Source organism: Muntiacus reevesi, chromosome 6 (assembly GCF_963930625.1).
Source record: "Muntiacus reevesi chromosome 6, mMunRee1.1, whole genome shotgun sequence".
In the NCBI taxonomy this organism is placed as follows: domain Eukaryota; kingdom Metazoa; phylum Chordata; class Mammalia; order Artiodactyla; family Cervidae; genus Muntiacus; species Muntiacus reevesi.
In genome coordinates, this window is record NC_089254.1 from 107146580 (window position 1) to 107173880 (window position 27301).

The window sequence follows — 27301 nt, forward strand, 5'->3', positions numbered from 1 at the left end:
ATCTGAGCCACCAGGGAAGCCACCTTGACCTCTGTGCCCCTCCTGGTGTGAAGCCTGTTGGTTCGCCCCCAGTACGCTCCTCACCGCGCCCTGTGCACAGATCCCCTCGTGCCCCACAGCTGCCTTCTCCCGCCCACCCTGACCCTGCCAGGTGCCAAGCCTCGACTGCCCTGTCCTCCCCGAGCCCAGTTCTCCCCGAGCCCCATCCACCCGTCCCCTGTACCTGCTCCCTCCCAGGGCCTCCCCCTCCAGGATCTGTCTCAGACTCTTCTCTCTTCCCAGCGCTGAGACACCACCCCCACCCCCAGCTGCCACCTTCAGGAAGCCCTCACTGACTGCACCCCTCCACCCCCTCCAAGCTCCTCCCAGGTGAGTGGGGAGCCAGGCGCGCCTACCTGGGTGACCTTCTCGGTGACGTTGTGGGTCCGCTCCTTTATCTTAGGGGCGATGATCTCCCTGTCGCTGGTGGGCGAAGCCAGGAAGGGGTCGCCCTTGAGATCCACGAAGTTGAGGGTGATCTGAGGGATCTTGCTGATGGTGCGGTAGCGCACAAGGTCCGAATCGGAGGTGGAGTTAAGCAGGCCACTGCGCAGGGGGTGCATGGCCCCTGGGGTGGAAGGGAGAGGCGATCAGGGCGGCAGGCGGGCAGGGGCAAAGGCTGTCAGGTCAACGACTCCGAGCTGGGATGGAGACGGGCCGGGCAGAAGCCAGGCCATGGGGCCCAGGGAGCCAGGCCAGCTCAGGAGATGGGGGAGCAGTGTCCCTGAGAAACAAGTGAGGCCAGAACCCCTCCCCACTTTATGGAAGCAGGCCCCTGATGCACTAGGAGAAGAGGAAGTAGTAAAAGCCCTCACTGGGGTCTGTTCAACAGGCACTGGGAGCCTGCCCCAGGCCCAGGTGGTGTGGCAGGGCCCCTGAGGCCTCTCCAGCCCTCCCGACTCCCCTGTGGGCATCCCGGTTGCAGGCAGGCCTGGGAGAGCCAGCTGCCGGCCCGCACCGGCTCCCAGAGTGGAAGAATGCAACAGGGATGAATGCACGGTTTAATGGAGTAAAAGGCTACTTAATGGGATTAAATAAGTGCTTAATAGGATTTCCATCTCCCAGGCACACAGGACAGGGCGGAGAGGGAGGAAGCTGAGGTCCTGCGGGTGGGGACCCCGTGGAGGGGCCGCTCCTGCAGGGGGGGTGGGGGGAAGCGACCCTCACCGGTGCTGGCGTGGCGCGGCGGCGGCGGGGGCAGCGCCCCGGTGCGCATGGCCTCGATGTCGTCGGCCGAGGAGGCCCGGCGCACACTGGCGCAGCTCTCTCGGGAGCGCGTCCGGGCCAGGCTGCAGCTGGAGCCCGAGGCATCGGGGTTGAGGCTGTGCGCCCGGGGCGACGGGTGCGGGCCCGGCGGGCAGGCGGGCGGCGGCGGCGGAGGCGGCGGCGGCGGCGAGCCGGGACCCACCAAAGCGCGCCTCTCCTCTGCAGCCCTCCCCGCCACGTGGTTGTCCATGGCCGTCACCTCGTCCAGGGCCAGGGACTCGCTGCTGGGGGCCGCGGGAGTCAAGTCCACGTCCACCACCACGGCCCCCGGGGCAGCCGCGCCGCCTGTGCTACCCGGCCGCACCGACGAATCCCGGGCAGTCAAAGCTAGCAGCGCGGGCAGCTTCAATCGGAAGGTCTTGGCGCGGCCTGCGGGTGGGGGTGGGTAGAGGGGAGGTGCGTGGCCCCAGCAACCCGGGAGGGGGCAAGGCCTAGGAGCTGGAGCCCCAGTTACCAAGGGGAGGAAGGAGGGAAAGTGGAGGCCCCGATAGCCAGAGAGTACCCCTCCACCCCCACCCCTGCTACCCAGGACTCAAGTCTCCAAAGAAGTCTAGAAGAGGGGTCCCCAACCTCGGAATGTAATGCCTGATGCCCGGAGGTGGAGCTGATGTAACAATAACAGAAATCAAGTAGGGAAGAAATGTAATGGGCTTGAATTATCCGGAAACAACCCCCACCCACCCCTGGTCGGTGGAAACCTATCACTGGTGCCACAAAGGTTGGAGACCACTGGCCTAGAACACAATCTTATCTGAGACTCCAGCAATAATAAACCACTGTCTTTCCTGGTGGTCTCCACCAAACCACCTGTGACTCTCCCAACTGCGCCCAGTGGGTGTCAGTATCTCCACGTTTTAGACTGGAGGAAACTCAGGCATCAGTGAGTTATGTCATTTGTGGGAGGTCACACAGAAACTTTGGATGCTTTTTGATGCTTTTAAACTATGGTGTTGGAGAAGACTCTTGAGAGTCCCTTGGACGGCAAGGAGATCCAACCAATCCATCCTAAAGGAAATCAATCCTGAATGTTCATTGGGAGGACTGATGCTGAAGCTGAAACTGCAATACTTTGGCCACCTGATGCGAAGAGCTTAATCATTGGAAAAACACCTTGATGCTGGGAAAGATTGAAGGCAGGAGAAGGGGGTGACAGAGGATAAGATGTCTGGATGGCATCACTGACTCAATGGACATGAGTTTGAGTAAACTCCAGGAGTTGGTGATGGGGAGGCCTGGCGTGCTGCAGTCCATGGGGTTGCAAAGAGTCGGACACGACTGAGCGACTGAGCAACTGAACTGAACTGAACACAGGAGCTGGCAGGGCCTGCATCTGAGTGGAGAAGGAGTGATGCCATGGGTTCCTGCTGTACCCCGCCACCTTGCGGGTGGTACCCATGGGACAGGTCGGGCCAGCTTTATTGCCATTTTAGAACTTGGGAAACCAAGAGATGGTTTCTTTTGCCGTGACTCTGAGGGAACATTTTAAATTAAATCCAAAGAGGCCACAGAGGGGGGTGGGGGGGTGTCTGAGCCTTTGAGTCACAGGAGGATGAGGTGAGGCCTCCCTGTCTCCATCCCCAGGAAGCAGTCCCCTCATGTTCCCAAGTATCCAGGAAGCGGCCAGTTCAGAACTAGGACCAGGAACAGAAACGTCCCAGAGCTGAGTCCATTAGAGACGGGGCCTTCTTATGAGCAGTGGGAGCCACCCTGGAGTGGCCAGGGCCAGCTGGGAAGGGGCACACCCCCCCCATCCCTGGGGCTGGAGAGAGGACCACTCCCAGGGGGCTGCTGGAGGGGGAACCCAAGCCGGTAAGGCTGTGAAGCCAGGCGTGATCCTGCCCCCCAAGGAAAGGGGAGTCTGGACTCGGTCACTCCACACCATCTGTCCACGCTGAGCCACATGGGACCAGCCACATCCTTCGTGTTCACTCCCCCATCTCTGAAAGGTCCTCCCCCTCTGCTGCCTCCGAATCCTTGCCTGCAGAGCCTTGGTCTTAGGCAGCCTCCTGGCCCCAGGGGAGGGAAACCATATATTCCTGCACCAGCCAGACAGCACAGCTGCACTTACCGGGGGCCAGCCAGCTGGCGGGAGGGGCGCGGTGGTTGGTGTCCCGGGCTGGCGACCCCACCAGGTCCTTCTCCATCACCACCTCGAAGTTGAGAATGAACATGATGACGGCTCCATCTTCGTTCTTCACGGGTACCACATCCACCAGGCACAGGAAGCAGCTCCCTGCAAAGTGCGGACACGAGCCCCTGTGTTCCCAGGTGGGATGGACACCCCTCCCCCGGAACCTGAAGGGGCCTGTCCACTTCTGACACCTCCACGACTCCCGAGCCCACTGTTGCCCCCTTGTCTCGCCAGCGACTCGTGCCCCACCCCACCTCCTCCTGCCAGGTGCCAGCCAGAGCCTTCTCCCTGATGGGCCGCGCCAGCTTTCCCCTTCCAGAGCTCTCCCTTCCTCTCTCTCTGCCAGCCGTGTCACTCCTGCCCTCTCTCCCCGTGTGCCTTCTCCTCACACTGCCTTCTGCTCCTTTCTTCCTACGTTGTTGCATCATTTCCCCTCCTCTCACGTTGTTTCTCTGCTCTTCCTCAGGCAAGATGGTGCAACCCAGAGAGGACACCCAGACTTTAAGCCCAGGATCTCAGGGTCCAGATCCCAGCTCTGCTGCCTAACCACAGATGCCTTTTCTTCCATGTTTACCCCACTTGGACCTCATTTTCCTCATCCGAAAATGGGAACGCTAACCATTCCCTCCTCGTGAGTTGTGACGATTAAGTCAACATGTGCCAGGTGCTTAGTGTAGTACCTGGCATGCGCTGAACACTAGAGGTTAGCGGGCACCCTGGCCCCTCGTTCTGTCTTTCCTCCTCTTTCTCAGTCCCCACCTGGTGTGTTGCCCACAAAAAGTTCAGAAGTTGCGAGCTAGAATTTCAAAAGCTTTACAGCAATTTGACATTGCCACAATAGCCAAGCATATGATTTTTGCACTTCACACCAGTACTGGTCTGTAAAGAAGGCTGAGCACTGAAGAATTGATGCTTTCGAACTGTGGTGTTGGAGGACTCAAGAGTCCCTTGGACAGCAACAAAATTAAACCAGTCCATCCTAAAGGAAATCAGTCCTGAGTATTCATTGGAAGGACTGATGCTAAAGCTGATGCTCCAATCCTTTGGCCACGTGAGGCAAAGATCTGACTCATTAGAAAAGCCTCTGATGCTGGGAAAGACTGAAGGCAGGAGGAGAAGGGGACGACAGAGGATGAGGCATCATCAACTCAATGGGCGTGAGTTTGAGCAAACTCTGGGAGACACTGAAGGACAGGGAGGCCTGGCATGCTGCAGACCATGGGGTCGCAAAGAGTGGGACACAGATGAGCAACTGAACAGCAAGAACTGGTCTGTAACCCATTAGAAATTCACCAGAGTCAAGAAGCACTGTTTCTAGATGTTTCATCTCTGACTCTGGTGAGAGACATCTTGTCTTTTTCTCTCTTCTTGACTTTTTTTTTCCCTCCCAACCTCTCTCTGGCCACCAGGGCCCCTATTCCAGGTGATGTCAGTTCACCAGGCCAAATGTACCCAATATGCCTCTGCCCTGACCAGCACCCGCCCGCTCACCCGCCTCTCCACTTAGTTCTCAAAAAGACCTCATGGGTTTTCAGGCTCCGCCTAAGGCCCAGCTCAGAATCGCCCCCTGCAGGAAGCCCTCGCTGTTGCAACAAGAAGGTGCATTAACATCCCATTCCTCCTCCTCCAGGGACCAGAGGGGGACCAAGCATGCTCTGCCATCTCCTCTTCCAGGGCAGAGACTTCTTTCCTGGTGCTCATCTGTGTCCTGTGAACTGCAGGCGCCTAACTCTTCAGTGTCTGTGTCCCCTCTGACGAGCCAAGCAGCCAGAACAATGCACCAGGGAGCAGGCGCTGGCCAGAGGCCTTGGTGATGGGGCAGTGCTGATGGTAGGGGAGGGGTTGAGGATGGGGACTGGATTCTGGAGGGAACATGGCTGGGGTGAACTGAGTCAAGGCCAACAACCTGGAGGGGCTGGTGGCTAAAAAGGCCGGGGGGGGGGGGGCGGCTAGCCCTGGGGAATACGGCCAAAGCTTCACCAGGGACCCGACAAGGCCAGACACAGAGGGAGAGGCTGGCTGGGCCCAAGGAAGATCTGCTGGGGACAGGGCTAATTGAGGCAGCAGAGCAGTGATTCTAACAGCTATGGGATTAACCTCGCAGACTGAGATCCTCTGCAACCAAGGGAACCGGGGAGGCACTGAGATGAGGGGGGCTGGGCCAGAGGAGGGGCTGGCCAGGAATTCTCTGCCCCACCCCAAAGCCCTTCCACTCACCCAGGCCCTCATGGCTCAGCGCGCAAGACCTGACCCAGGAGGCGCTGTCCGGGTCTCTCCTCCAGTAGCTGCTCCTGTCCTCTGACCTCCGGCCTCTGACATGGCCCGGCTGAAGCTCGGCCGTGGTGTTGGGAGCTGCAGGAGGCTGGGCCCAGCTGGAGACCGTTTGGCACCCAGACAGCCCGCCTGGAGTTTATGCCCTAATATGGTGATGGCCGGCAGCGGCCTGAGCAGGGACTGGCCCTCACAAGGACTAAGGAGAGGCCAGAGACCAGGAAACCCTTAGCCCTGGAGACCCCCCCACCCCAACACCCACACCTTGGGAGTCCAGTGATCCAGGCCCTGGATCCTCATTCTCCCCTGGGAAACTCATCTAAGATAAGTCCAGAGCCTGGACCTCGGATGAGCCCAACCTTCTGGATGGCCTGGGGAATCCTGCCCCCAGAACACCAACTCAGGATTCTGAACCTGAGGCCTCAACACCCCATGCCCACTTCAGTTGCGGATTCTTGGCCAGAGAGGCCAGAACTGCACTCTACAGCCCAGACAGCCCAGGACCCAGACATCCCCGGACCCTGACGGCCCAGGGATGTCAGAAACTCCAGATACAAGCCCCCCTTACAGCACAGGCCCATCCCCGGCCCCTGGACACACAGACACACTCGGAGCCCCCTTGGTTCTCTCCCTTTGTCGATTATCAAAGAACTTTTCCCCTTTCAAATAACCCTGTAAAAGCCCTTGTTATTCCAAAAATGTGAACTGGAACCCTGCCTGATGGCTTGTGGGGGGGAACGTGGAAGGGGGGTTGTCATGGAGAGGCTCTAGCTGCTTTGAGGGGATATAATGGAAGGAAGGAAAGCAGGTGGCCCAGGTTGGTCAGGGCTCCGAGGGGCTCTGCCTCCCACCACCCTGCCTGGCTGGCCGGGTCTTCTATGGGCTGCCGTGTCTCACACACGCACACACCCAACTCTTCAGAACTGCCAGAGGACCGCATCCCATCACTGGCTGAAATGATGGTGGGGGGGGGGGGGGGGTCCCTGGGGGCAGCTGAAAGTCATCAGGCCAGGGCTGGGACAGAGGGACAGCCAGAACTGGGCCTCGGGCGGGCGGAGAGGGCAAATCGCCGCCTGCGGGGTGGTGGGGCCGTGACCTTCACACAGCTCAGCAGAGAAGAGGCGCGGCGACTCGGAGTCCCTCTCGCCCCCAGGGAGCCCTGGGCTGACGCACCGCCCTACGCAGCCGCGTCTCGCCCTCCGCGAGCGCCGCTCCCCCGTACCCCAGACCCTGTTCATCACTCCGCGCCACTCCTCCCTCCGCCTCGCCCCGGCCCCGCCGAGCAGCTCCGGGGAGGGAGCCGAGGCGGACATCGGCCCAGAGCCGGGTGAGGCTGCACTTCCGCCGGGGGCCGCTGTGTGGCAGGCGCGGCCCGCGTTCCCGAGGCCGCGGGGGCCCGGAGCGCTGGCGCAGGAAGGAATGGGTGGGAGAGGATGGAGAGGTTCCTGCCCGGCCCACCGAACGGCTATGGGGCTCCCAGGCGCAAAGGTGAGGGGGCGAGGGCACAGGGTACGGAGTTAATCGGCGTTTGCTAATTGCAGCAGAAGGACTTTGGGCAAGTTACCTGCCCACCCCACCCCCCAGCCCCAAAGAGCTCGTCTGCAACACGGAGCGATGACCATGCCCCATCGCCCCATGTCACGGTCTGGAGGGATGGATGAGGGGGGCACTGTGAATCAGGGGAACCCAAGAAGGTCTTGTTTGTCTCTCTGTGTGTTTTGGACCACAGGGTGCAGCATGGGAGAATCTTAGCTCCCAGGCCAGGGATAGAATCCTCGACCACCCCCGGCAGAGGAAGCATGGAGTCTTAACCAAGGGATAGAATCCTCAACCCCTGCGGGGGAAGTGCTGAAGACCGGCAGGGAAGTAAGTCCCCAGGGAAGCCTGGATAAGTGGAGGAGAAGGAGAGGCAGAGGGCCAGCCTGGCTCATGTGGCTGATTCCAAAGATTGCCTGACTCACACCCCCAGAACCCCCAGCCCCAGCTGTGGCAGCCAGGCTCCTCTGCCTGCCTCCTTGGGCTCACGGGGGCACCCTGGGCCCGGTGGGGATGACCAGGAGAGGAGAGGCAGTCACGGACTGACGCCCCACAAGGACAGGCCCCTCTGAGCCTCCGATCATAAGGGCTGCAGAGGTCATACAGCTCACTGCAGTCCACTGAGGGAGGGGGGGAGGGGCAGTGGGAGGGCCCCGGAGGACCAGGCCTGGCCACCCCCCTTCCAGGTGCAGCAGATACAGCTCCTCCTGCCCCTGGGGAAGGGCACCGTCTTCACCAGAACGCGACGCTGACTTGCTTCCACCTGGTGTCCGCCCGTGCCCAACAGTGTACCTGGGCATCATCACTGCCCTGCCTCGCAGCCCATTGAGGGGCCCCACTCACAGTCCCAAACCCAACTGCCCACCTCTAGGCACTCCCAGCTGGGCCCCAGGCAGGACCTGCCCTTGGCTTTCAGAGGGGCAGGCCTTATCTCTCAGGGCAGCACCGGCCAGGGTGGGGGGTGGAGGGAGGAGGGGGGAAGGGGAGGGCAGCAGGTGACCTGAGTGACTTTGGACAAGCTTCCCAGGTCAGTCTCCAGTGGCTCGTCTGCAAACCAGGTATCATCACAGCTCCCTCATCCCCCTGAAAGGTGGCTTTTCATCCCCTGAGACATTCTGAGCACATGAACAAGGCAGGCCGGGCCCCCACCCTCCCTGGGTCGAGGAGTCAATGGGACTCCCAGTTCGGGGTCCAGAGTGAGTTGGCAGAGAGAGGAGTCCTGGGGTGCTGAGCTGAGCTGATCTGCCCCCATCCTCAGGAGACCGGACCATTGCTGTGTGACTGTGGCCAGGTCAGCCACCTCTCTGAGCTTCAGATTTCCTCTCGGTACTGCAGGGACAAGTGACTCTAGCCCCGGGGGGCCGGATGAGATGACAGACGGCCTGTGGAAGTATCCGGAGCAGTAACGAGGCAGGGGGCCGGGTCCTCGAAGGGAGGGCGACCTTGGGGAGGCAGCCATCCTCGCCCCGGTCACTGGCCTGCCTTGCTAGAGCAGGAGGAGTTGGGCCCAAAGTCACGCCGAGGGCAGGAGGCTGGGGCTGCAGTCAGCCTGTCCGCCCCCAGGCAGAGGCTGTCTCCGACGGCGGCCCAGGGCTGCGCAGTGTCAGGTTATATTTAGCCTGGTGGCGGCGACAGGAAGATGCCGCGGGGAGTCGCTCCTGGCCGGGGGCCACCGTGTCGCCAACATCCCTCTCTTGGGCAGTGGGGGCCCAGGGAAGGCCAGGCACACTGCAGGCCCAGGGGATGGAGCGGGGGAGCCTGAGAGGCCAGCCAGTGAATGAGTGTGTGCGTGAGTGCGTGTGTCAGTGTGTGAGAGAGAGAGGCAGGTAGCCAATCCCCCAACTCCAGGAGCTGAGTGGAACAGACCCCCCTCCCCAGGGAAACTCGCTGCAGAAGCCGGGCTTGGGAGCACAGTCCAGACCCCAGCTCACATGCGAGGAGCATCTCCAAACAGACTCTCCACTAAGCCCGCTGGCCTAACACCTTCCCAGGGACCTGCAGGGCCTCGGGGGGCCTCTGCCTGGCATCCAGATCCCACCCAAACCCACTGCGTGTGGCCTGTCTGTGCTACTGTTCTCCAGGGCAGCTGTGATGGCCTCACGAGGAAAGCTCTTTCTAGAAAAGCCCCGGGGACGCATCTGTGAACTGGGAGTCACAGCCCTGCCCTGTGCCGCAGCAAGGCCCGGGAAGGTGAAACCAGGCCATGTTTATCCGGGGAAAGCTTCACTTCACGGCTGCATCCCAGGCCCCTCCTCCCAGAAGCCTCTGCACTTAACCTCCCTTCTCGGGCTTCCTGGAGCCTGGCCCTCCTCAGCCCTTCAGAATCCCCTGTTCCAACCAGGTCACACCCTCAGCTGCCCTCCCAGCCAGGCCTCCCATCCCCAGATACCGGAACTTGCCAAGTCCCCAGCCGACTGGCCTCAGAGCCCCCTCCAGTGAACCCCAGCTTCACAGACCCTCCCACTCCTCACAGCCACACCTGCCTCCCTCTCTCTAGGTGCTCAGAGGACCCCTCTACCAGAGCTTTCTTGATGGCTCCATCCAGTCCACAGGGATGTTTCTCATTGAAAGCTCATCTAAAATGACTGAGTTCAGTTCAGTTCCTCAGTCGTGTCCGACTCTTTGCGACCCCATGGACTGCAGCACACCAGCCTTCCCTGTTCATCACCAACTCCTGGAGCTTACACAAACTCATGCCCATCGAGTCAGTGATGCCATCCAATCTCATCCTCTGTCGTCCTCTTCTCCTCCTGCCTTCTATCTTTCCCAGCATCAGGGTCTTTTCCAATGAGTCATCTCTTCGAATCAGGTGGCCAAAGTATTGGAGCTCCAGCTTCAGCATCAGTCCTTCCCGTGAATTTTCAGGACTGATTTCTTTTAGGATTGACTAGTTGGATTTCCTTGCAGTCCAAGGGACTCTCAAGAGTCTTCTCCAACACCACAGTTCAAAAGCATCAATTCTTCGGCTCTCAGCTTTCTTTATGGTCCAACTCTCACATCCATACGTGACTACTGGAAAAATCACAGCTTTGACTAGACAGACCTTTGTCAGCAAAGTAATATCTCTGCTTTTTAATATGTTGTCTAGGTTTGTCTAAAACTATTGGGCTGGCCAAAAAGATCATTCTTTTCTATCTGGCCAACTCAATACAGCCCTAATGTGGGAGGTAACTGTACCCTGGCTTCTTGGGGAGGGGAGATTTATCCCTCTGCCCAGAGCCACAGTCCTGAAGCCAGGGCTGGACTGGCTTCAAGGGAAATACTGGGTAAGCAGATGTCCAACTGATCCTGAGCTCAGGGTAGGGACCCACGCTTACAGCAGGTGGGGACAGGGCTGTCTCCTTCACCCTTTCAGTTCCCTTTCAGATCCAGGGGCACTGACTGTCCTTTCACAACAGGATCTGCTCATTTCAAACCCACCCTGAGTCTGGACAGTAGTCAGAATCCCCTAGGAATTATTTCCCCCTCTAGGGATTCTTATGGGGAGAACTGACTCATTGGAAAAGACCCTGATGCTGGGAAAGATTGAAGGCAGGAGGAGAAGGGGACGGCAGAGGATGAGACGGTTGGATGGCATCACTGACACAATGGACATGAGTTTGAGGAAACGCCCTCCCGGAGATGGTTGAAGGACAGGAAAGCCTGGCGTGCTGCAGTTCATGGGGTCACAAAGAGTAGGACACAACTGAGTGACTGAACAATAATGGATTTAGGTGGCATCTTCTGCTGAAGTGCAGGGCTTCCCAGGTGGCTCAAAGGATAAAGAATCTGCATACAGTGCGGGAGACCTGGGTTCCACCCCTGGGTTGGGAAGATCCCCTGGAAAAGGGAATGGCTACCCACTCCAGTGTTCTTGCCCGGATAAGCCCATGGACAGAGAAGCCTGGTGGGCTACAGTCTATAGGGTCAAAAAGAGTCAAACATGACTGAGCAACTAACACTTTAACACCTTCTGCGGAAGCACTATTCAGTTCAATCTGGTCAACAGAGAGCACGGAACATGGAGGCTGACAGCCTGGAAATCCATGCAAGGGGGCTGGGGTATCTCTGAGTCTCAGACCCCCACCAACCCTCTTCATGAGGACCCCTACCCAGCTGACCACAGGAAGCAAGAGCACATAGAATTGAGGACAACTAGGACAGCAGGGGTCTCTGCCCCCATCCAGGGTTCGCCAAGCTTCTAGAACAGCTCTCCCACCTAGGCTCCCGACATACCCTAGAGGGCCTGTCCCAAAGGTCACCCAATCAGGGAAGCGCCAGCTTCTCAGTCATTAAACGGAGACTTGCACCCCTTCCCTGACTCACCCACCTCCCAGGACTCCAACAGACAAATACATGTGCATGTGAAAGCCTGCTGAAAAGGCAGCTGGAACGTTCCCACATCAACACATGTGGCAATGACCCAGACATAAACAGAGAGAAGCAGCGTTATTCAGATGATAGGATCATCTCCCTAGAGGACCAATAAAATCAACAGATAAACAATTAGAACTAATAAGAGAGCTCATCCAAGGAGGCTGCCAAACACAAGATCAGCCCACAGAACATACAGCATTTCTCTCCACCAGCATAAAGCTATCAGAACATGTGTGTGCTAAGGCGCTTCAGTAATGTCCAACTCCATGTGGCCCTACAGACTAGAGCCTACAAAGCTCCTCTGGTCATGGGAGTCTCCAGGCAAGAATACTGGAGTGGGTTGCCGTGTCCTCCTCCAGGGGAATCTTCCCAATCCAGGCATCAGACCTGCGTCTCTTATGTCTCCTGCATTGGCAGGGAGGTTCTTTACCACTAGCACCACCTGGGAAGCCCATTAGAATAAGCAGTCAAAGATAAGATCTCTTTTATAACAGCAACAAAATCTGAAGTATCTAGGAAGTGACCAAGAATGCACAAGATCTCTATAAGGGAAAAAAAAAGCTTTAAGCTAATAAAGGATGCAGAAATAATCTGATAAATGGAGAGTCACTCCAGACTCTCAGAAGGGACAGATATTCTAAAGATGTCAATTCTCCCCCAAATTAACCTATAAAGCCAATCTAATTCCAATCAAGATTCTAGTGGCATTTCTCTTCCCAGGACCTTGATAAACTTTCTCTAGAGTTCGTAAACAAGAAGATAGGTCCTCAAAGATGTGTTTCAACCTTTCAAAAGAACAAGGAGGGGACTTCCCTGGTGGTCCAGCGGTAAAGCATCCACCTGCCAATGCAGGCGACATGAGTTCAATCCCTGGTCCGGGAAGATTCTACATGCTGCAGGGCAACTAAGCCTGTGTGCTACAACTACTGTGCTCTGCAACAAGAGAAGCCACTGCAATGAGAAGCCTATGCACCTCAACTAGAGAAAGCCAATACACAGCAACAAAAACCCAGTGCAGTCAAAAATAAATAAATAAAATTTTTTTAAAAAGAAGAACAAGGAGGGAAGATTTGCCTTTCCAGATACCAAGACATACTAACTGCCATACTTTTAATGGGGTTTTGATTCATGAACAAATAAATACTTGAAACAAAACAAGAGAGCTCAAAGACAGACCCATAGGTATATAGGGAATTAACCAGTGATAACAGTGGCCCCACAAAGCAACAGGAAAGAATAGGCTGTTTACTGATGTGTTGGGAAAATTGGCTCAGCACACGGAAAAAAAAATACAACTTGATCCCTATTTGACACCACAGACAGAGGTAGGCTCAGGATGGATTAAAGACTCGACTGAATCTTTTAAGTGAAGAGAAGAAAGTGTAGATCTTTGTAGTCTCAGGACAGTGAAGGGTTTCTTAAACAAAACTTCAAAAGCATAAAGAAAGCTAGAAAGATCTGTGAATTTGCTTGTATCAAAATTAGGTATCTTTGTTGGATAAATCTGACGGAGGACTTAGTGAGAGCAGATACTTGCAATATCTTGAGTCAACGGGGATTAACATCCAGCACACGCACTGAATATTTAACTGTATGCATTTGTATTTCCAGAATCCATAAGCAACTCTTACAAATCAACAAGAACAAAAGACAGCAGCTTCACGGAAACGTGAGCCCAGGATATGAGCAGGCAATTCACAGGAAAGAAACCGGAACGGTCACTTACAAGATGCTCAGGACTCGCATGAAATCAAAGAAATGCAAATTAAAGCAGTAAGATATCACTTTCACCTATTACACTTGCAGAAATTAGCAAGGTGGCTAATGCCAAGTGTGTCAGAGATGCAGGGGAATTCTATGCTCTGCTTAGGAGGGTGGTGTTAGCTGCAGCCCCGCTCATGCACAGCCTGACAGTGCTGGGTTGAATTAAGTGTCCACATACCCTGTGATCCAGCAACGCCACTCACTCCTGGGGATAAATCCCAAAGATGTCCTCACATGAGTCCAAAAGGGGCCATGCGTGAGGATGTCCACTGTAACATCCTTTATGTTATCCTTATGGGACAACCATAGAGACCTCACCAAGAGAGGGGACAGGTAAAAGGAGGGAGGCGCACGCCAGAGAATCCGGAGCCCTCGACTCAGTATCAAGCAGCAAGCTGGCTGGACTCGAAGGCGGACTCCCGGGCAGCAAAAGTGAACACCAGAATACAATATACAGCACATATCATTTACATAAATTAAACCTATACGCAGCCAGACAAAACACACATTCTGCAAGAACATATGCAAGCAACACATTCACAGGAAGTACATTTGAATGGCTGCCTAAGGGAACGGTAATGGGACTGGGACTGAGAAAAGAGGAAAAGAGGGAGAAACCCACGAAGAGAGAGAGAGGAGGGACCTCCCTGGTGGTCCAGTGGTTAAGAATCCACCTCCCAAAGAGGGGGACACGGGTTTGATCCCTGGTCAGGAATCTACATTTTGTTCTATTAACCCAAATTTCCTGGGGCTCTGGGCCTACTGCAGCCCAAATGACCGCCTGGAAGTGAGGTGGGAGTGGACTTCAGTCAGAAGCGGGGTTGGAGGGGTGCAGTCCGCGAGGGCTTCCTGAAGGTGGCGGCTGGGGGTGGGGGTGGTGTCTCAGCGCTGGGAAGAGAGGAGAGTCAGAGACAGATCCTGGAGTGGGAGGCCCTGGGAGGGGGCAGGTACAGGGGACAGGTGGACGGGGCTCGGGGAGGACGGGGCGGTCGAGGCTTGGCGCCTGGCAGGGTCAGGGTGGGCAGAAGGCAGCCGTGGGGCACGAGGGGGTCTGTGCACAGGGCGCGGTGAGGAGCGTACTGGGGGCGAACCAACAGGCTTCAGATCAGGAGGGGCACAGAGATCAAGGCTGGGGGTCCCGATCCTTCTAGGCCAACGCGATAAGCCAGGCTGGGGCGCGGACCAGTGCCAGGGCCTGCATGGCCCAGAGGGGCGGTGGGGTTCTGTGCTGGGCAGGACTTGAGTGGAAAGAGGAAAATGACTGGTGTTCCCACTCAGGCCCCTGCCAGCTGCCTAAGTCCCCTTAGCTTTTCTGAGTGAGTCTGGCACCCGGGAGGACCCCGCTAAGAACCACCTGCCCACAGCCTGCGTCCCAGCTTGCAAATGATAAGTGCAGTCACAACAGCAAGGGTGCCCACGATACTGCCCCCTGCCCCAGCTCGGCTCCCCCCATCCAGGCCTCCTGGGTCCATCTCTGGGAAGACTGAGAATCCCCAGATGCCATCCCTGTTCCCCCACCATGACCACCACCCCCCAACACGGCAGGACTGGGGGACTCACTGCTCTCGGTGGCCACCTCGGGCCACCTCTACCTGGCCCACCTTCCTCTGGCTCTGACAGCCTCCCCATCCTCTTAAAAGACCCTTCCCAGCCTCGGCATTCTTTTATTCCAAGGTTCTTCACAGAGGGAGCCACCGTGGCCCAGAGATGGGAAGTGACTTGTCCAAGGTCACACAGCCCGCCTACAACTCAGCCAGAGTCATTCAATCATTCATTTGTTCAGCAAGCAGGAACTCAGCTCCCCCTGTGCAGGAGACAGACAGTCACAATGGAGCACAAAAGAGGCCGCCGTCTGCCCTCCTGGAGCTTACAGTCTAGAGCCGGGGAGTCGGATGCGGCAGCCTCACCCTGAACTGTGAGCAGGGGACATGGGGGTTAAGGAGAAGAAGATACTGCCCTGCCCACAAGGTGCTTCTAGTTCAGTACGCACGAGACAGAATTCAGAGAGCGGCCTGACTGAGGCCCACCACAGGTCACAGCGTGGAGTTCTTTATGGGCCCTGGGCTAGGGACAGGAAGGGACTTCAGGGGGACAGTGGTTCACCCCGAGCCTCCCCCATGCTCATCACTCTTGCCGGGCATCCCTCTGTACCCCCTCTTCCGACCCTGACCCCATGGGCGCCTCCCCCCATGGCAGGGGGAAAGTGTCAGTGAAAGTTTTTCACACTGAGGGAGAGCCGCGTCCACACTCCTCCCTGCTTACAGGGCAGGGGTGACATGAGAGAACGTCTTTATAAAGAGAGGTTCACTCTCCACCCAGGCGAGCAGATCCCAAAGGGGGGCCTTCCAAGCCCCCTCGGGACGATGTTTAACTGTGAAAGGACCATCTTGGGCTCTTTGAAGCCCCACCTCCCTGGAAGCCACCTCCGGGCAGAGAAGAGGCTGAGGCTCACCCTGTCTCACGCCCCCAGGCTGGCCCTCCTGCTGCCCATGGCCCCCCTCCCCAGAACCCAAGGCCATCGTTAAACTCTGCTCCCATCCCAGACGCACTCTGCACAAATATTTACATAGCTCCTCTCGGGGGCTCCGGCAGACACAACACGGAGGAGCCGCCCTCCCAACACTCTCCAGACCCCAGAAGAGGCCAGGAGCGGCCCACGTCCTCGGTGGAGGCAGGCCCGCCTGGCCCCCAGGGTGGGGCTGGGACACGAAGCCCCCCACGCAGGCCAGGGCACCCTGCTCTGGCTCAGGAATGATCTCTGTCTGGAGCCGGGGAGGGAAAGCGCTGCTGGGCTCTGACGCAGCCCCCCTGCCAGCTCCCAGCCACCACCATGCAAGGGCCTCACCTGCCCGACTCCAGCCTGACCCAGGCCCTGTTCAGAAGGCCCAAGGTGGAGGGGGGCCCCCAACGGCTTCCCCAGCCCCCCAAGAAAAGGGCTGTGTCTAACCTCACTTCTCTCAGGCTCACCCTGGTCTGCTCCATCTCAAGGACACAGAACATACACCCGGGCACCAGCCTCCATCTGACCTGCCTGCCAGACTCAACCTACCCCAGGGCTCCCTCACCAACTACCCTGAGTGATGGGGGTCTGGGGACCTGAGGATCGCAGCTTGGAGGGGACGGGGTGGCAGGGAGTGGGTGTCTGAGATTCGGGCCATGATGGAGAAGGAGGTGTGTCACAGTGAGGAGTTGGCCTTGAGGGACCAGGGAGGAGATAAGTGAAATGGCCCGGGATATGGCTTCCCAGGTGGCTCAGGGATAAAGAATCCACCTGCGGTGCAAGAGACCTGGGTTTGATCCCTGGGTCGGGAAGATCCCCTGGAGGAGGAAATGGCAACCCACTCTAGTACTCTTGCCCAGGAGAATCCTATGGACAGAGGAGCCTGGCGGGCTACAGTCCACAAGGTCGCAGCAGTTGGACATGACGTAGCAGCTAAACCACCACCACGTGGCCGGTCACAGGAGGCCCAGAGGAAGTGTCACTGGAGCTAGGAGTGCCTGCACAAGCACCTGGGAAGCTGAAGTGTGAGTCTGGGGACCACAGATCAGTAGGCATGGGGCCACCCCTGGGGTTCTGGCTCGCCACAGGCTCTGGGGACCCTGGGGAGCACGCTGGCCTGCTGGCCCCCACCCCTCCCCCAGCCCACAGCTCAGCTGTTGCAGTGGGGGCCCTCTGACCCTGTTACCATGACAACCAGCCTGCAGCTGGAGTGAAGAAGCCGACAGACTCTTCTCTAGAGACACCCCCATCCCCACCCACGCACAGGCTCCCGGGGACACGGGGACACGGAGACCAGGCCAGGACAGATAGAGAACTTGGAGCACCGAGAGGCAGAAGCCACCAGGGCAGAGGGACAGAGGCAAGGAGGGAGGCTCCAGGGTGCCGAAGGGAGGAGAGAAAGAGAGACAGCCGCCGGGGGGAAGGAGACAAAGACCACGGGGACAGGGCCGGCAGGCGGTAGAGACAGAGAGGCAGAAACAAAGAGCTCAGCGGACAGAGCAGGGCTGTGCTGGAAGGGGCCGCGGCCCTCCCGGGCTGGCCTGGAAAGCAGGCATGACCAGCATCGCTCCCTGCCCAGGTAGCACCTGAAGCCCGGGGTGCGGGTGCCGGCCACCTGCCCGCCCTGCGCTGCTGGGCCCTGCCCCCAGTTCAGCCTTAATCCCCGGCCTGCTGTGAAGGGGCATGGACACAGAGCCAGAACACCCCCAGCACCCCGTGTTGCTCTCCCGCCCCGAGTCGGGCCTCCCCACCTCCCAGCAGTCCCAGCAGCTAAATAATGGGGCTGTCTGGCTCAGGGCCTTGACGCTACACAGAGCTAGGCTCGAGGCACCGACACAGCACAGCTGTCCGCAGGGGCGCCTGCCAGCAGGAGGCCCCACCCCCCTTCCAGCCACCCACCTCCCTGGGGCTGGAGCCCAGGGACCCTCTCTGCCCTGGCCGGCCTGGGCAGAGAACCTGAGAAAGGCCTGAACAGAAACAAGAGGCGGCACTGGCCTCTCCTCCACTGCCCATGCACCAGGCTGTGAGCTCATGAACAACACGCACACGTGGCCCAGCTCAGGCATGGAGATCTGCCCAAGGGGCTGAGCAGAGGGACAAGGAAGGGCGGCAGAGGAGACCTGCCTGCACCCTGGGCCCCGAGTGCCAGGACAGGCAGGGACCCACGTGACCTGAGGGCCCAGGCCGGGCTGTCGGCCACCAGGAGACACCTGATCCCCATGTAAACTAGTGAGGGCAGAGAAGGGGGCAGGCAGGCAGGGAGGGCTGGCAAAGAACCTTCTGGGTCACAGCCCCAGTTGGAGTAGGGAAATAAATGGGGTGGGGAAATAACTTGAACTTGGGTGGGAGGCCTGTTCCAGTCCCACTGTCTCCTTTGATTCGCAGGTAACTTGACCTCTGCTTCTACAGCTTTTCCATCTGTAACTTGAGTGGGCTGGATTAAGTGATCTGCAAGGTCACCCAGATTCCATGATAGCACCTCAGCAGAAGGGGTCCCAGAGCCATCCTCTCCCAAAGCAAAGGAGGCAGCCTGGGTGGGGCAGGAGGGATGGAGGGCCAGCTCCTCACACACTACGGCGAAGACACTTAGTGTGCCACCGAGGGGCCCAGCAGGCACGAAGTCCCAGAAGTAGAAACGGGCCCAAGGCAATAACCAACTTGGTCCACACTGCAGAATCTCCAGTGTGAGTCCCAAACCCAGGACTTACATATTCACATTCTTTTCATGACACTAGTGGTTTGCACACTTTCCAAATAAAAGTGTGCATGCCACAACAGGCAGTATCTATAGATACATCTGTAACTACTGTGTGTCATTTTCCACACACGACAGCAGAGCAGAGTGGACAGGGATCTGATGGGACAGACATGGTTCCACTCCCAGCTCTGCATCCTCTAGGAGAGCTTCTTGGTGATAGTGGTTTAGTTGCTAAGTCAAGTCCCACTCTTCTGACCCCACAGACTGGAGCCCGCCAGGCTCCTCTGTCCATGGGATTCTCCAGGCAAGAAAACTGGAGTGGGTTGCCATTTGCTTCTCCAGGGTCTCTTTCCAACCCAGGACTCAAACCTGGGTCTCCTGCATTGCAATCAGATTCTTTTATCTTTGTTTAAGGAAAGTTTCTTCATTTTCCTAAACTTCAGTTTCCTTATCCCACAAAGTGGAGAAAAACTAGCATCTACTTCCCAGCCTTGTTGTGAAGATTCCACGAAAGAGTGCAACTGAAACAGTCAGCCCAGCGTCCGGTGCATAGAGAGCACCCACTGACATTAACTAGTACTAGATCGCCAGGCAGACAGATATAAAAAGCAGACCTGCTCACCTGCTCTGATTAAGGTTCTGGGGAGATGTGAGGGAAGAGTCGGAAGGAAGGCCCTACCTTCAGAGTTTGCATCTGATTTTCCCGGCCCTTGCCTCCCAGCCAGCGTGCCCATTGTGCTGTCAGCAAACCCTCTTCCACGGGTCCCTATGACCATATGCCACTCTGATTCTGTCCAAGGGTCTCACAGCTAGGCACACTTGTGAAAGCAAGACCATCTGGGGACCTAAGCCTTTGCAGGGAAGTCTTAGTGAACCCTGAACAAAAGCCAGGGGCACACAGGGGCTACTGGCTCAGTCTGCCCCCAGCGGGGGCGACAGAGAATGCTGTCCACGGTGGGTAAGCAGGCAGTGAGTGGGCAGGAACCTCTGGTCTGGTACCTTGCCTCATCTCCAGACCTTGCTTCATCCGGCTCCCAGGGGTTCAGTAAGTGCTGGTCACATACACACGTGACAGCAGCACTGTGGGCAGCCCAGCGGCACCATCTGGAGCCCCTCCCCAGCCCCCTGCTACCTGCAGGTCCCCCGAAGCCTTGCTGCTCTGGCCTCCCTGAGCAGGGCTCCACCAGGCCAGGGCAGGAGCGGGTGTGGGAGCAGTCCCGCCCAGGGCTCTGTTTATCCGCTCTCCGGAAACCCAGAGCAGCTGGGCGGGGAGGCGGTGGCTGAGCAGAGACACCTGGCGCAGGAAGGGGTGCAGGGCGGGGCGCTCGAGATGAGACAAAGGGAACTGAGGTTGTGGGGAGAGGCACACACCTCCCGCCCAGGTGAAGCTCGGAAGAGACGGGGCACAGGAAAGGGTCGGCTGAGAGCCAGCCAGAGTCCTGCAGCCCTTCCCCGCCTCGCCTCGAGGACAACGCCCAGACCAGTCACCTGGCAGGGACTAGGGTGGCTGGAGGCCTGTGGCCGGAGGTCAGCGCCCAACCACCAGCCTGGACTTTCATTACCTCCGTCCGGGCACGCATATTGCCATCCCAGGGCCGCGCCGTCAAACTAACCCACCCAGCTCAACGCGCCCACATCTGCCCAGGGAGGAAGGAACCAGAGGCGCCAGACCACAGACAAGCAGCCCCCTGGCCACCCTATAAAACAATCCCAACATAGTACTTTAGGCCAAGAGACCCGGACCGCCCTGCAGCCCGCGCCTCCCACCTGGCGCACCGCACAGGTCCCGGCTGGGCTCACGCCCACCCCCAGGCCCCGGCAGAGGTCAACGACCCGGACCCCGGCCAATCTCTGGCCGCCCCTCACCCACCGGCCCCGCCCCCACTGCCTTCCAGCCCCGCCCCCGCCGCGGCCCCGCCCCTCGCCGCGGCCCGGCCCCGCCCCGCCCCAGGCCGCACCTACCATCTTTCCGGTAGAAGGCGATCTCCACTTTGCGCTCCTCGGCGCCCAGCAGGGCCTGCGCGATCTGCGCGGCGGCCCGGCGCTGCGTGCGCGGCCCGTGCAGGAAGTCGCAGGTGCACGGCCGCTGCATCACCTCGGCCCGCGAGTAGCCGCACAGCTCGCAGAAGCCGTCGTTGCAGTAGATGACAGCGCAGTTCTCCACCCGAGCGTTGGCGATGATGAACTTGCGGCCTGGGATGGAGGAGGGGGGGCGGGGATAAGCGGGCACGTGAGCAGGGACCCCTGCCCCCCGGGGTCCCCAGCCCTTGCCCGCGTTCTCTTGTCACACCCAGTTGCCCGCCCGGGGACTCCCCGCCCCAGGAAGCACAGCAGGGCCTGGGGTCCCCAACAGGGGACGAACGCAGCTGTGCCCCGACACAGGTGCCTCGGCCGGCCCCGGCCCGGCGGCGCGCCCCCTTCCCCCAGCCGCCTGGCCCGCGGGCTGGCTGCGTGGCTTCCCCGGGCAGACTGCCAGCAGCCCGCCGCCCCCTCCGCGCGCCCGGGGCCGAGGCCAGTCTGGGCGGGTGTCGGCAACGCGTGTCAGCAGCCGCGGCGGAGGGATAAACACTGGGCCTGGAGACGGAGCCTGGGAGGGCCAGAGATGGCGGCCAGCGTTCCCTTTTGCACTGGTTCTGGCTTCTCTTCCTGACCCCGGCTCTCTAGACTTGGGGAGGGGGGGCACTCCCTAGGCACTCCCTATCCCAGGGATCCCTAGGAAATCACTCCTCGGAGCATTAGCGGCCCCTGCCAGGTCAGCACTTCCCGGGACTTCTGCACCCCCTCCAAGGGCAGTCAGGGACTGGGGAGTGGGCGCATGGAAAAAGACGAAGAGGAGGGAGATACTACCACGTGAGCACCTCAAATCCCTTCTCTCATTTAATACTCTTGACAACCCCATCATTATCCTCGTTTTGTAGGTGAAGAAGCGGCGACTCCAAAGAAGTTCATGCCCTCATCTTGCAGCCTGTAAAAGCTAGAACCAGCTTTTGAACCTAGGTCTGGCAGAAGGTGAGGAGTTAGCGGAGGGTCATGGGCAGAGGCCCAAGGTCACAGGGAGCAAGGAAAGGGACCTGCAGCTCCAAACCCCGAAAACACCCAGAGTCCAGGGCCCAGAGCCCAGGGCCGGCCAGCATGTAAGCAGACAGACCCCAGAAAGGGGCTTTCCCACCAGGGATGCGAGGTTTTCCCCACTTTGGTTCCATCAAGGTGACGTGCCCCAGTGGACCCGCTGCCGCTAGACTGGGCTCATTTCCTCCACACCTGCCCCAAGAGCCAGGCTGGTGGGTGAGCAGTAGGCAGGCAGCGGCCCCAGCTTGTGCCAGGAAAGATGCTCTAAGGATAAGAGCTTTTTATAAACACAGAAGTTTCCGGCCAGTTTAGCCTTTAATGCTGGGGCTTTCAGTAGCAGTGGGAACCCTGCCCCCTCCCTTGCCAGTGGGCACAGCCCTCAGGCTGCAGCCCTGGGCGATCCCATGGGCAAGGCTCATGGGCTGCTACATCAAGAGCTGGCCTTCTCCTGCCTTCCTCCCCTCGCTTGCCCTGGGGCCTCCAGGAAGTTACTTTTTGAAGTCAGGTCATCTTTAGGTCAGTTCCCCGCCCCCCCCCCCGAAATTCCCAGGCAGCCCTCAACCCTAGAAGGCAGGGCGCCCTCTCACAGGAAATGACCCCTGACTGAACTTCCAACTCCACCTGAGCCCAAGGCAGTCCTGGGTACCAGCCCCACACGCAGCAGCTTCGGAGACGGAAAACCACCTGGCCCCCACTCCCAGGCCTGGAGAGAAGAGCCAGTTTCTTCGAAGGCAGTCCCTACCCACCCCACCCCCCTCCTTCACTGAGCTCCTGGAACCATCGAGACAGAAAGGACCCGAAAGGCCCCTTTGGCAGACCCCCCTACTTCCCAGATGTGGAAGAGAATCGCTCAAGGTCACATAGCAGTCAGTGGCAGAGGTGGGACCGGAAGGCAGGCCCCCAGCTCCCAGCCCAGCTTCTTCCCAAGCCTCCCGAGCCTGTGAGAAGGGAAGACCTGGCCCCAGTGCCCTCCACCACGGCAGTCTCCTCCCCCTAAGGATCGTCGTGTTCCTCCGCTTCAGACAATGCTGCCCATCGAACTGACCCCTCCCTTCCCCCACCTCGGTTACAAGCACACGTCGTCCTGTGCTCACAGGGTCATAGGCAAGGAATGTCACCCGCTCCCAGGGCCCTTGGCAGTCACACCCACCACGGCACATGCAGCCTTGGGGACAGACACACGCATGCCAGGAGGGTGCAAACACTCTCACGCAGAACGTTCACCTAGCCTGGGACACTTTTGAAAACCTCTTCTACCAGCCGGCATTAGGGCTGCTGTAGTCCCCACCAAGGGGCTCAGGACAGAGAAAAAACAGCAACACAGGGTCATTGCAACACAGAGGCTACTTAGACACGCAAAAACCCAGCCTGGGTCCTGGCTCCCTGTCACCCCCAAGGCCCAGAGCTCACAGCCTGTCAGATACCTCCCCACTGCCCATGCAGGGTCGAACTCACGGGTGACACACACACACACTCCCAAGACCACAGGAGGCGCTGACCCTACATGCTTGGCTTTCAGTCTCCAGACGCCACCAGCACCTGTACAGAAGGTCCCACAGTTCCGGCCAGGTACATTCTCCTGTTCTCGGTCCACACAGCCCCATTCACACCCAGGCCCCCAGAGTTAGATACCTGCACACTCCCATCCTACCTCCCTTCCCTGCACACTCAGGGTGTCACAATCACACACTCCCCCCATCGATCGATCGCAGTCTAACCTGAGCCTCCTGCTGCGTGCCCCAACCCCAGGCCCCTTGGCCCCAAGCCCACGGCCCCCCAGCACCAAGCCCGGCCCCTGCGACCCCCGGGCAGGGCCTTGGGGTCACCAGCCACCACAGACTCACTTGCCGGCTGCACACGGGCGGGCACGCCCCCCCATTGACTCTCCAGGAGAGCTCGGCCCGCCCCCAGAGACCCCTCCCCGTTGGCCCCCTCCCCCACTCACTCTGGCCCTCAAACTTGCGGATGATGGTGTCCAGAAAGGTGTTCTGCGGCGCGACGTGGCCCCTCCGCACCGGCATCCTGAGCCCATGGGCGGGCCGGGCGGGCCCCCACCCACCCCGGCCCGGCCCGGCCCAACACAGGCTTCGGGTGGCCCGGCCCGGCCGTGGTCCCCGCACCCCGCGGCCAGGCAGAGCACGGGCGCGGCCCGGACTGGGTTGCGGGCGCGGGGTCCCTCCGCTCGGCGCCGGCTCTGGACCGCGGGCCCGGCCTGAGCTCCGGCAGCCCGCACACCTGTCTGCCGGCCCCAGCCCGAGCCGCGGGCCCCGCTCTGCCGCGTCCCCGCGCTGCGCTCCGCCCGCCCGAGCGCGCCGGGCTCCCGGCTCCCGCCCGCCGCGCCGACAGCCGCTCCGGCGCCCGCGGCTCGGGCTGCGCCTGCGGCTCGGCCCGGCCGCGGAAGGGTTAACGCGGCGCGCGCCCCTCGGGCTCCGGCCCCCGCCTCCCGGCCCCCCTCCCGCCCGCCGCGCGCCCGCAGCGCCGCCCTCTCCCCCCACACACCCCGCGCGCCCGCCCTTCCCATTGGCTGAGCCGCGCCGAGGGCTCACCCCCACCCCAGCCCCTAGCTCAGCCCCAGAGCCCCCGGGACTCGCGCGCCCCAAGAGGGGGAAGGGACCTTAGGCAGGGGAACCGTGAGGACAGGTGCGAGGGCCGGCCTTGAGGGCTCCAGGGAGGGGGTGGGAGCGGGGGAGGGGGGGGGAAGGGGGGTCCGCCCCCGCCCCCGCCCAGTTCTCTCCTGGAGGGACTGAGGGACCTGACCTCTCCCCTAAGGGAGAGGACCGGCCCGGACGCCCGGGTCCCCCACCTCGCCGAGCACCCGCTCGTATACACACGGTGTGCGCCCAACGCCCGCTGTCGGCCACACGGGCGAGGCCTGGGCCCTGGGGCGACGAGGCCAGGGTCAGGGGAGACCCGAGAAGCGTGAAGGGCCAGACAACCTGGAGGCCCCCCAGTCACTGAGATCTGAGATAAGGGTGCGTGAGATTGGGGGGTAGCCCAGGGTAGGGGCGCTCCCCAACACACACACACACACACACACACACCCAGGGTAGGGGCGCTCCCCAACACACAGACACACACACACACACACACACACACACAGCCCTTTCTGGGGGTGATTTCAGGCTCTCCTGCCCAAAGAGGGGCATGGTGACAGCGGTTTCGGCCTCCTCACTGCGGAATCAAAGAGAGGCCCCCGAACGCGAGGTTCCAGCCTTGGGGATCCCCTTGTGCGAAGGGCCCGCCCTCCCGCTGCAGCGCGGGGCCGGCGGTGCAGGCCCAATCGGCGGGCTCGGGGCCCTGCGGCGCGGCGGCGGCCCATCCCCTCGGAAAACCCTGGCCCAGCCGCAGGCCCCTCCCCGCGGCCAGCTGGCTCCCTCCAGCTGCAGCTCCCTTATTTAGGCAAAGAGGCCCAGGGATGCTCAAGGGCAAGGCAGGGTGGCCGCCGCCGCCTGCCCACCGCCCGCCCGGGTCTGCCTGAGGGTCTCCGGGGCGCAATGTCCCCGGCCGGAGCGGCCAGGAAGGGCCTCAGGACGGCCGGGGCCGGCAGGCGAGTGTTGACAGCTGGGCTTGCCGGCGGGGAGGAGTCCGCGAGGGAGCCGCGGACTCCGCGGGTCCCCTCCCCTGCAGCCCGGATCACAGACCGGGCGAGATGGATGGGGCCATGTGGGGGGCCCCTGAGGCCTTGCAGCTGCCTCTGTCCTTGGAGCAAGGGGGTGGGTCTTGTCACCGGGGAGAACCATCACGGCATGTGGGGGGAGGGGAGGAACAAAGGGCAGAGGAGGAAGCGGAGGCTGGAAAGAGACAGGCCCAGGGGAACCAGGTCTTGCGGAGGCAACCCTACCTAGACTTTCACCTTCCACCCGGGAGCAGAAAGAGGCAAACCCTGGGGGCCAGATGGGGCCACTGACCAGCAGATGACACCCCTTTTTAATTTGCTGGTGGGTGGGCAGTGACTCAGGGAGGCAGCCAGTGGGAGAGAAGGAGGTGGCTCCACCAGCTGATGCTAAAAAAGACCAGAGGCTCTTGTCTGTACAGTCATCCCCTCGGCCCTCACCACCTCCGGCAGCTTCCTCACTCGCCCTTCAAGGTGCCCAAGGCCCTCGGTGGCACAGGCGCCCCATCTTCGGTGACCTGGCACGAGGCACACCCACCCCTGAGGGTGCCGGGAGGAGCCCAATTGATGACCCTAGATGCTAACCCCCTAGATGCTGCTTTGCCAGCCCTAAGTCTAGGGTGATCCACCTCCAACTGGGGTGTCTTCCCCTCCGGGTCAAGGGACTGAGAGAGTGAGAACGGGCCTGCAGTGAGACTGGGCGTGGGGAAAGAAGTGGAAGGGGCATTTCCTCTGGCCTGGCCAGCTGTCCACCCTGAGGCTCCCGTGTTCCCCGGAGGATGAAGGAATCAGAGGGACCAGTGATCCTCCCAACAGAGAGGACACCGCCCGCACAGGGTAGCCCTTGTCCTGTGCTTAGAGGCAGGCAGGCAAGGCGGGAGTTGTGGCCTCAGGCTAAGGAGAGGCCAGTCTCTGTCTCTCTCTGTCTCACATACACACATACACACCTCTCACTCAGAAGTCACAGCCAAATGCAGGTTACTGACTTCCTGGAGGTCGAGCAGAGAGCCTGAAGGTAGCTGGATGGAAGCATCCCCGCAGCCCAGGACAGGGAGATACGGAGGAGCTCAGGGCATAGACATCCTTCCTGTGGCCACAGGTGCCAGGCCCCCAGGCAATCAGGGGCAGCAGAGGAGGTGATAGAGAAGCCGCCCTTGCCCACCCACCTCCCCACCCTCACTGACCCCAGTTTCCGCAGAGAGAGGAAAGTGCTCAGCCTTAATACCCGAGCCACCAGAATCCGCCCCACCCCCACTGGGGCTCACAGAGCCATTTGCAGGGATGAGTCCTAGGAAGCGCCCTCCCCCACCCAGCCTGAGACCATGCAGCTGGAGAGGGGACAGGCTGCACACGGCCAGTGAGCCACAGAGGCCCTTCCCAGCTCCTAGAAAGAGAGAGCAGGGAGAAAAGTCTTTGGAAGACATCCTGCCCACCCCACTCTCTGCTCCTGCTCAGTCTGAGGGCGCCTGTTCCTGGAGACAAAGACGAACTGAAGCCTGCTCCTGTTGGTGAACCCCTAAGGTGCAGCGGCATGGGGCCCAGGAGAGCCAGTGACAACCACTGGGACCAGAAAGCAGTGCTGATCAGGTGGGCGCAGGAAAGAGAACTCAGAGAACGGGGCGCCTCGGAAACCCCCGGGGAAGAACGCAGAACGCAGAGCCAGCCCTTTTGGTGCAGGGGGAGGCATGGATAGCAGGTGCGGCCTGGGTTTCTGTGTGACTGGGCCCTGAGAAGGAAGGTGTTCTCAGAAATGAATGGCTGTTGGAGGAGAGGGAGGTCAAAGAAAGAGCATATTTTCCCTCCAGAAATGGGTGCTCAGGGCTGGCTGAGAGCAAGAAGGGAGAGAGGGAGGGACCCACCACAAAGCCCTGGCCAGGAGCCAGAGCTCCATCCCCTCCCAGCCATCTGCAGCTTCACGCGCAATGATCCTGTCACCCCTAGCCATAACCAGGGTCTTCTCCCACCCACCTGATACCCTCCACGGCTGGGACTTTCCCCTGCCATGGCGCTATCCAGAGAAGCAAGCAAGGCACTGGAGACTAGGGTTCAGGACACCTG

The 27301-nt window shown here is 60.0% G+C and overlaps 1 protein-coding gene across 3 annotated transcripts in view; it reads right to left on the minus strand.

Annotated features, from left to right (window-relative positions):
* KCNH2 (potassium voltage-gated channel subfamily H member 2) overlaps positions 1–23879 on the minus strand; it is a 35849-nt gene extending 11970 nt beyond the window's left edge. Inside the window, exons 1-5 of one of the 3 annotated variants that reach the window (XM_065939420.1) lie at positions 23576–23878; positions 20524–20754; positions 3374–3538; positions 1207–1674; positions 396–607 (exon numbers count right to left, since the gene is read on the minus strand). In XM_065939420.1, coding sequence (XP_065795492.1) covers positions 396–607; positions 1207–1674; positions 3374–3538; positions 20524–20754; positions 23576–23651 — 1152 coding nt within the window. In that variant the 5' untranslated portion in view covers positions 23652–23878. Of the gene's footprint in view, positions 1–395; positions 608–1206; positions 1675–3373; positions 3539–5653; positions 5858–20523; positions 20755–23575 lie in introns of those variants that run through there. The other 2 variants (XM_065939422.1, XM_065939421.1) reach the window with 2 other exon arrangements.
* Between the last annotated feature and the right edge of the window lie 3422 nt (positions 23880–27301).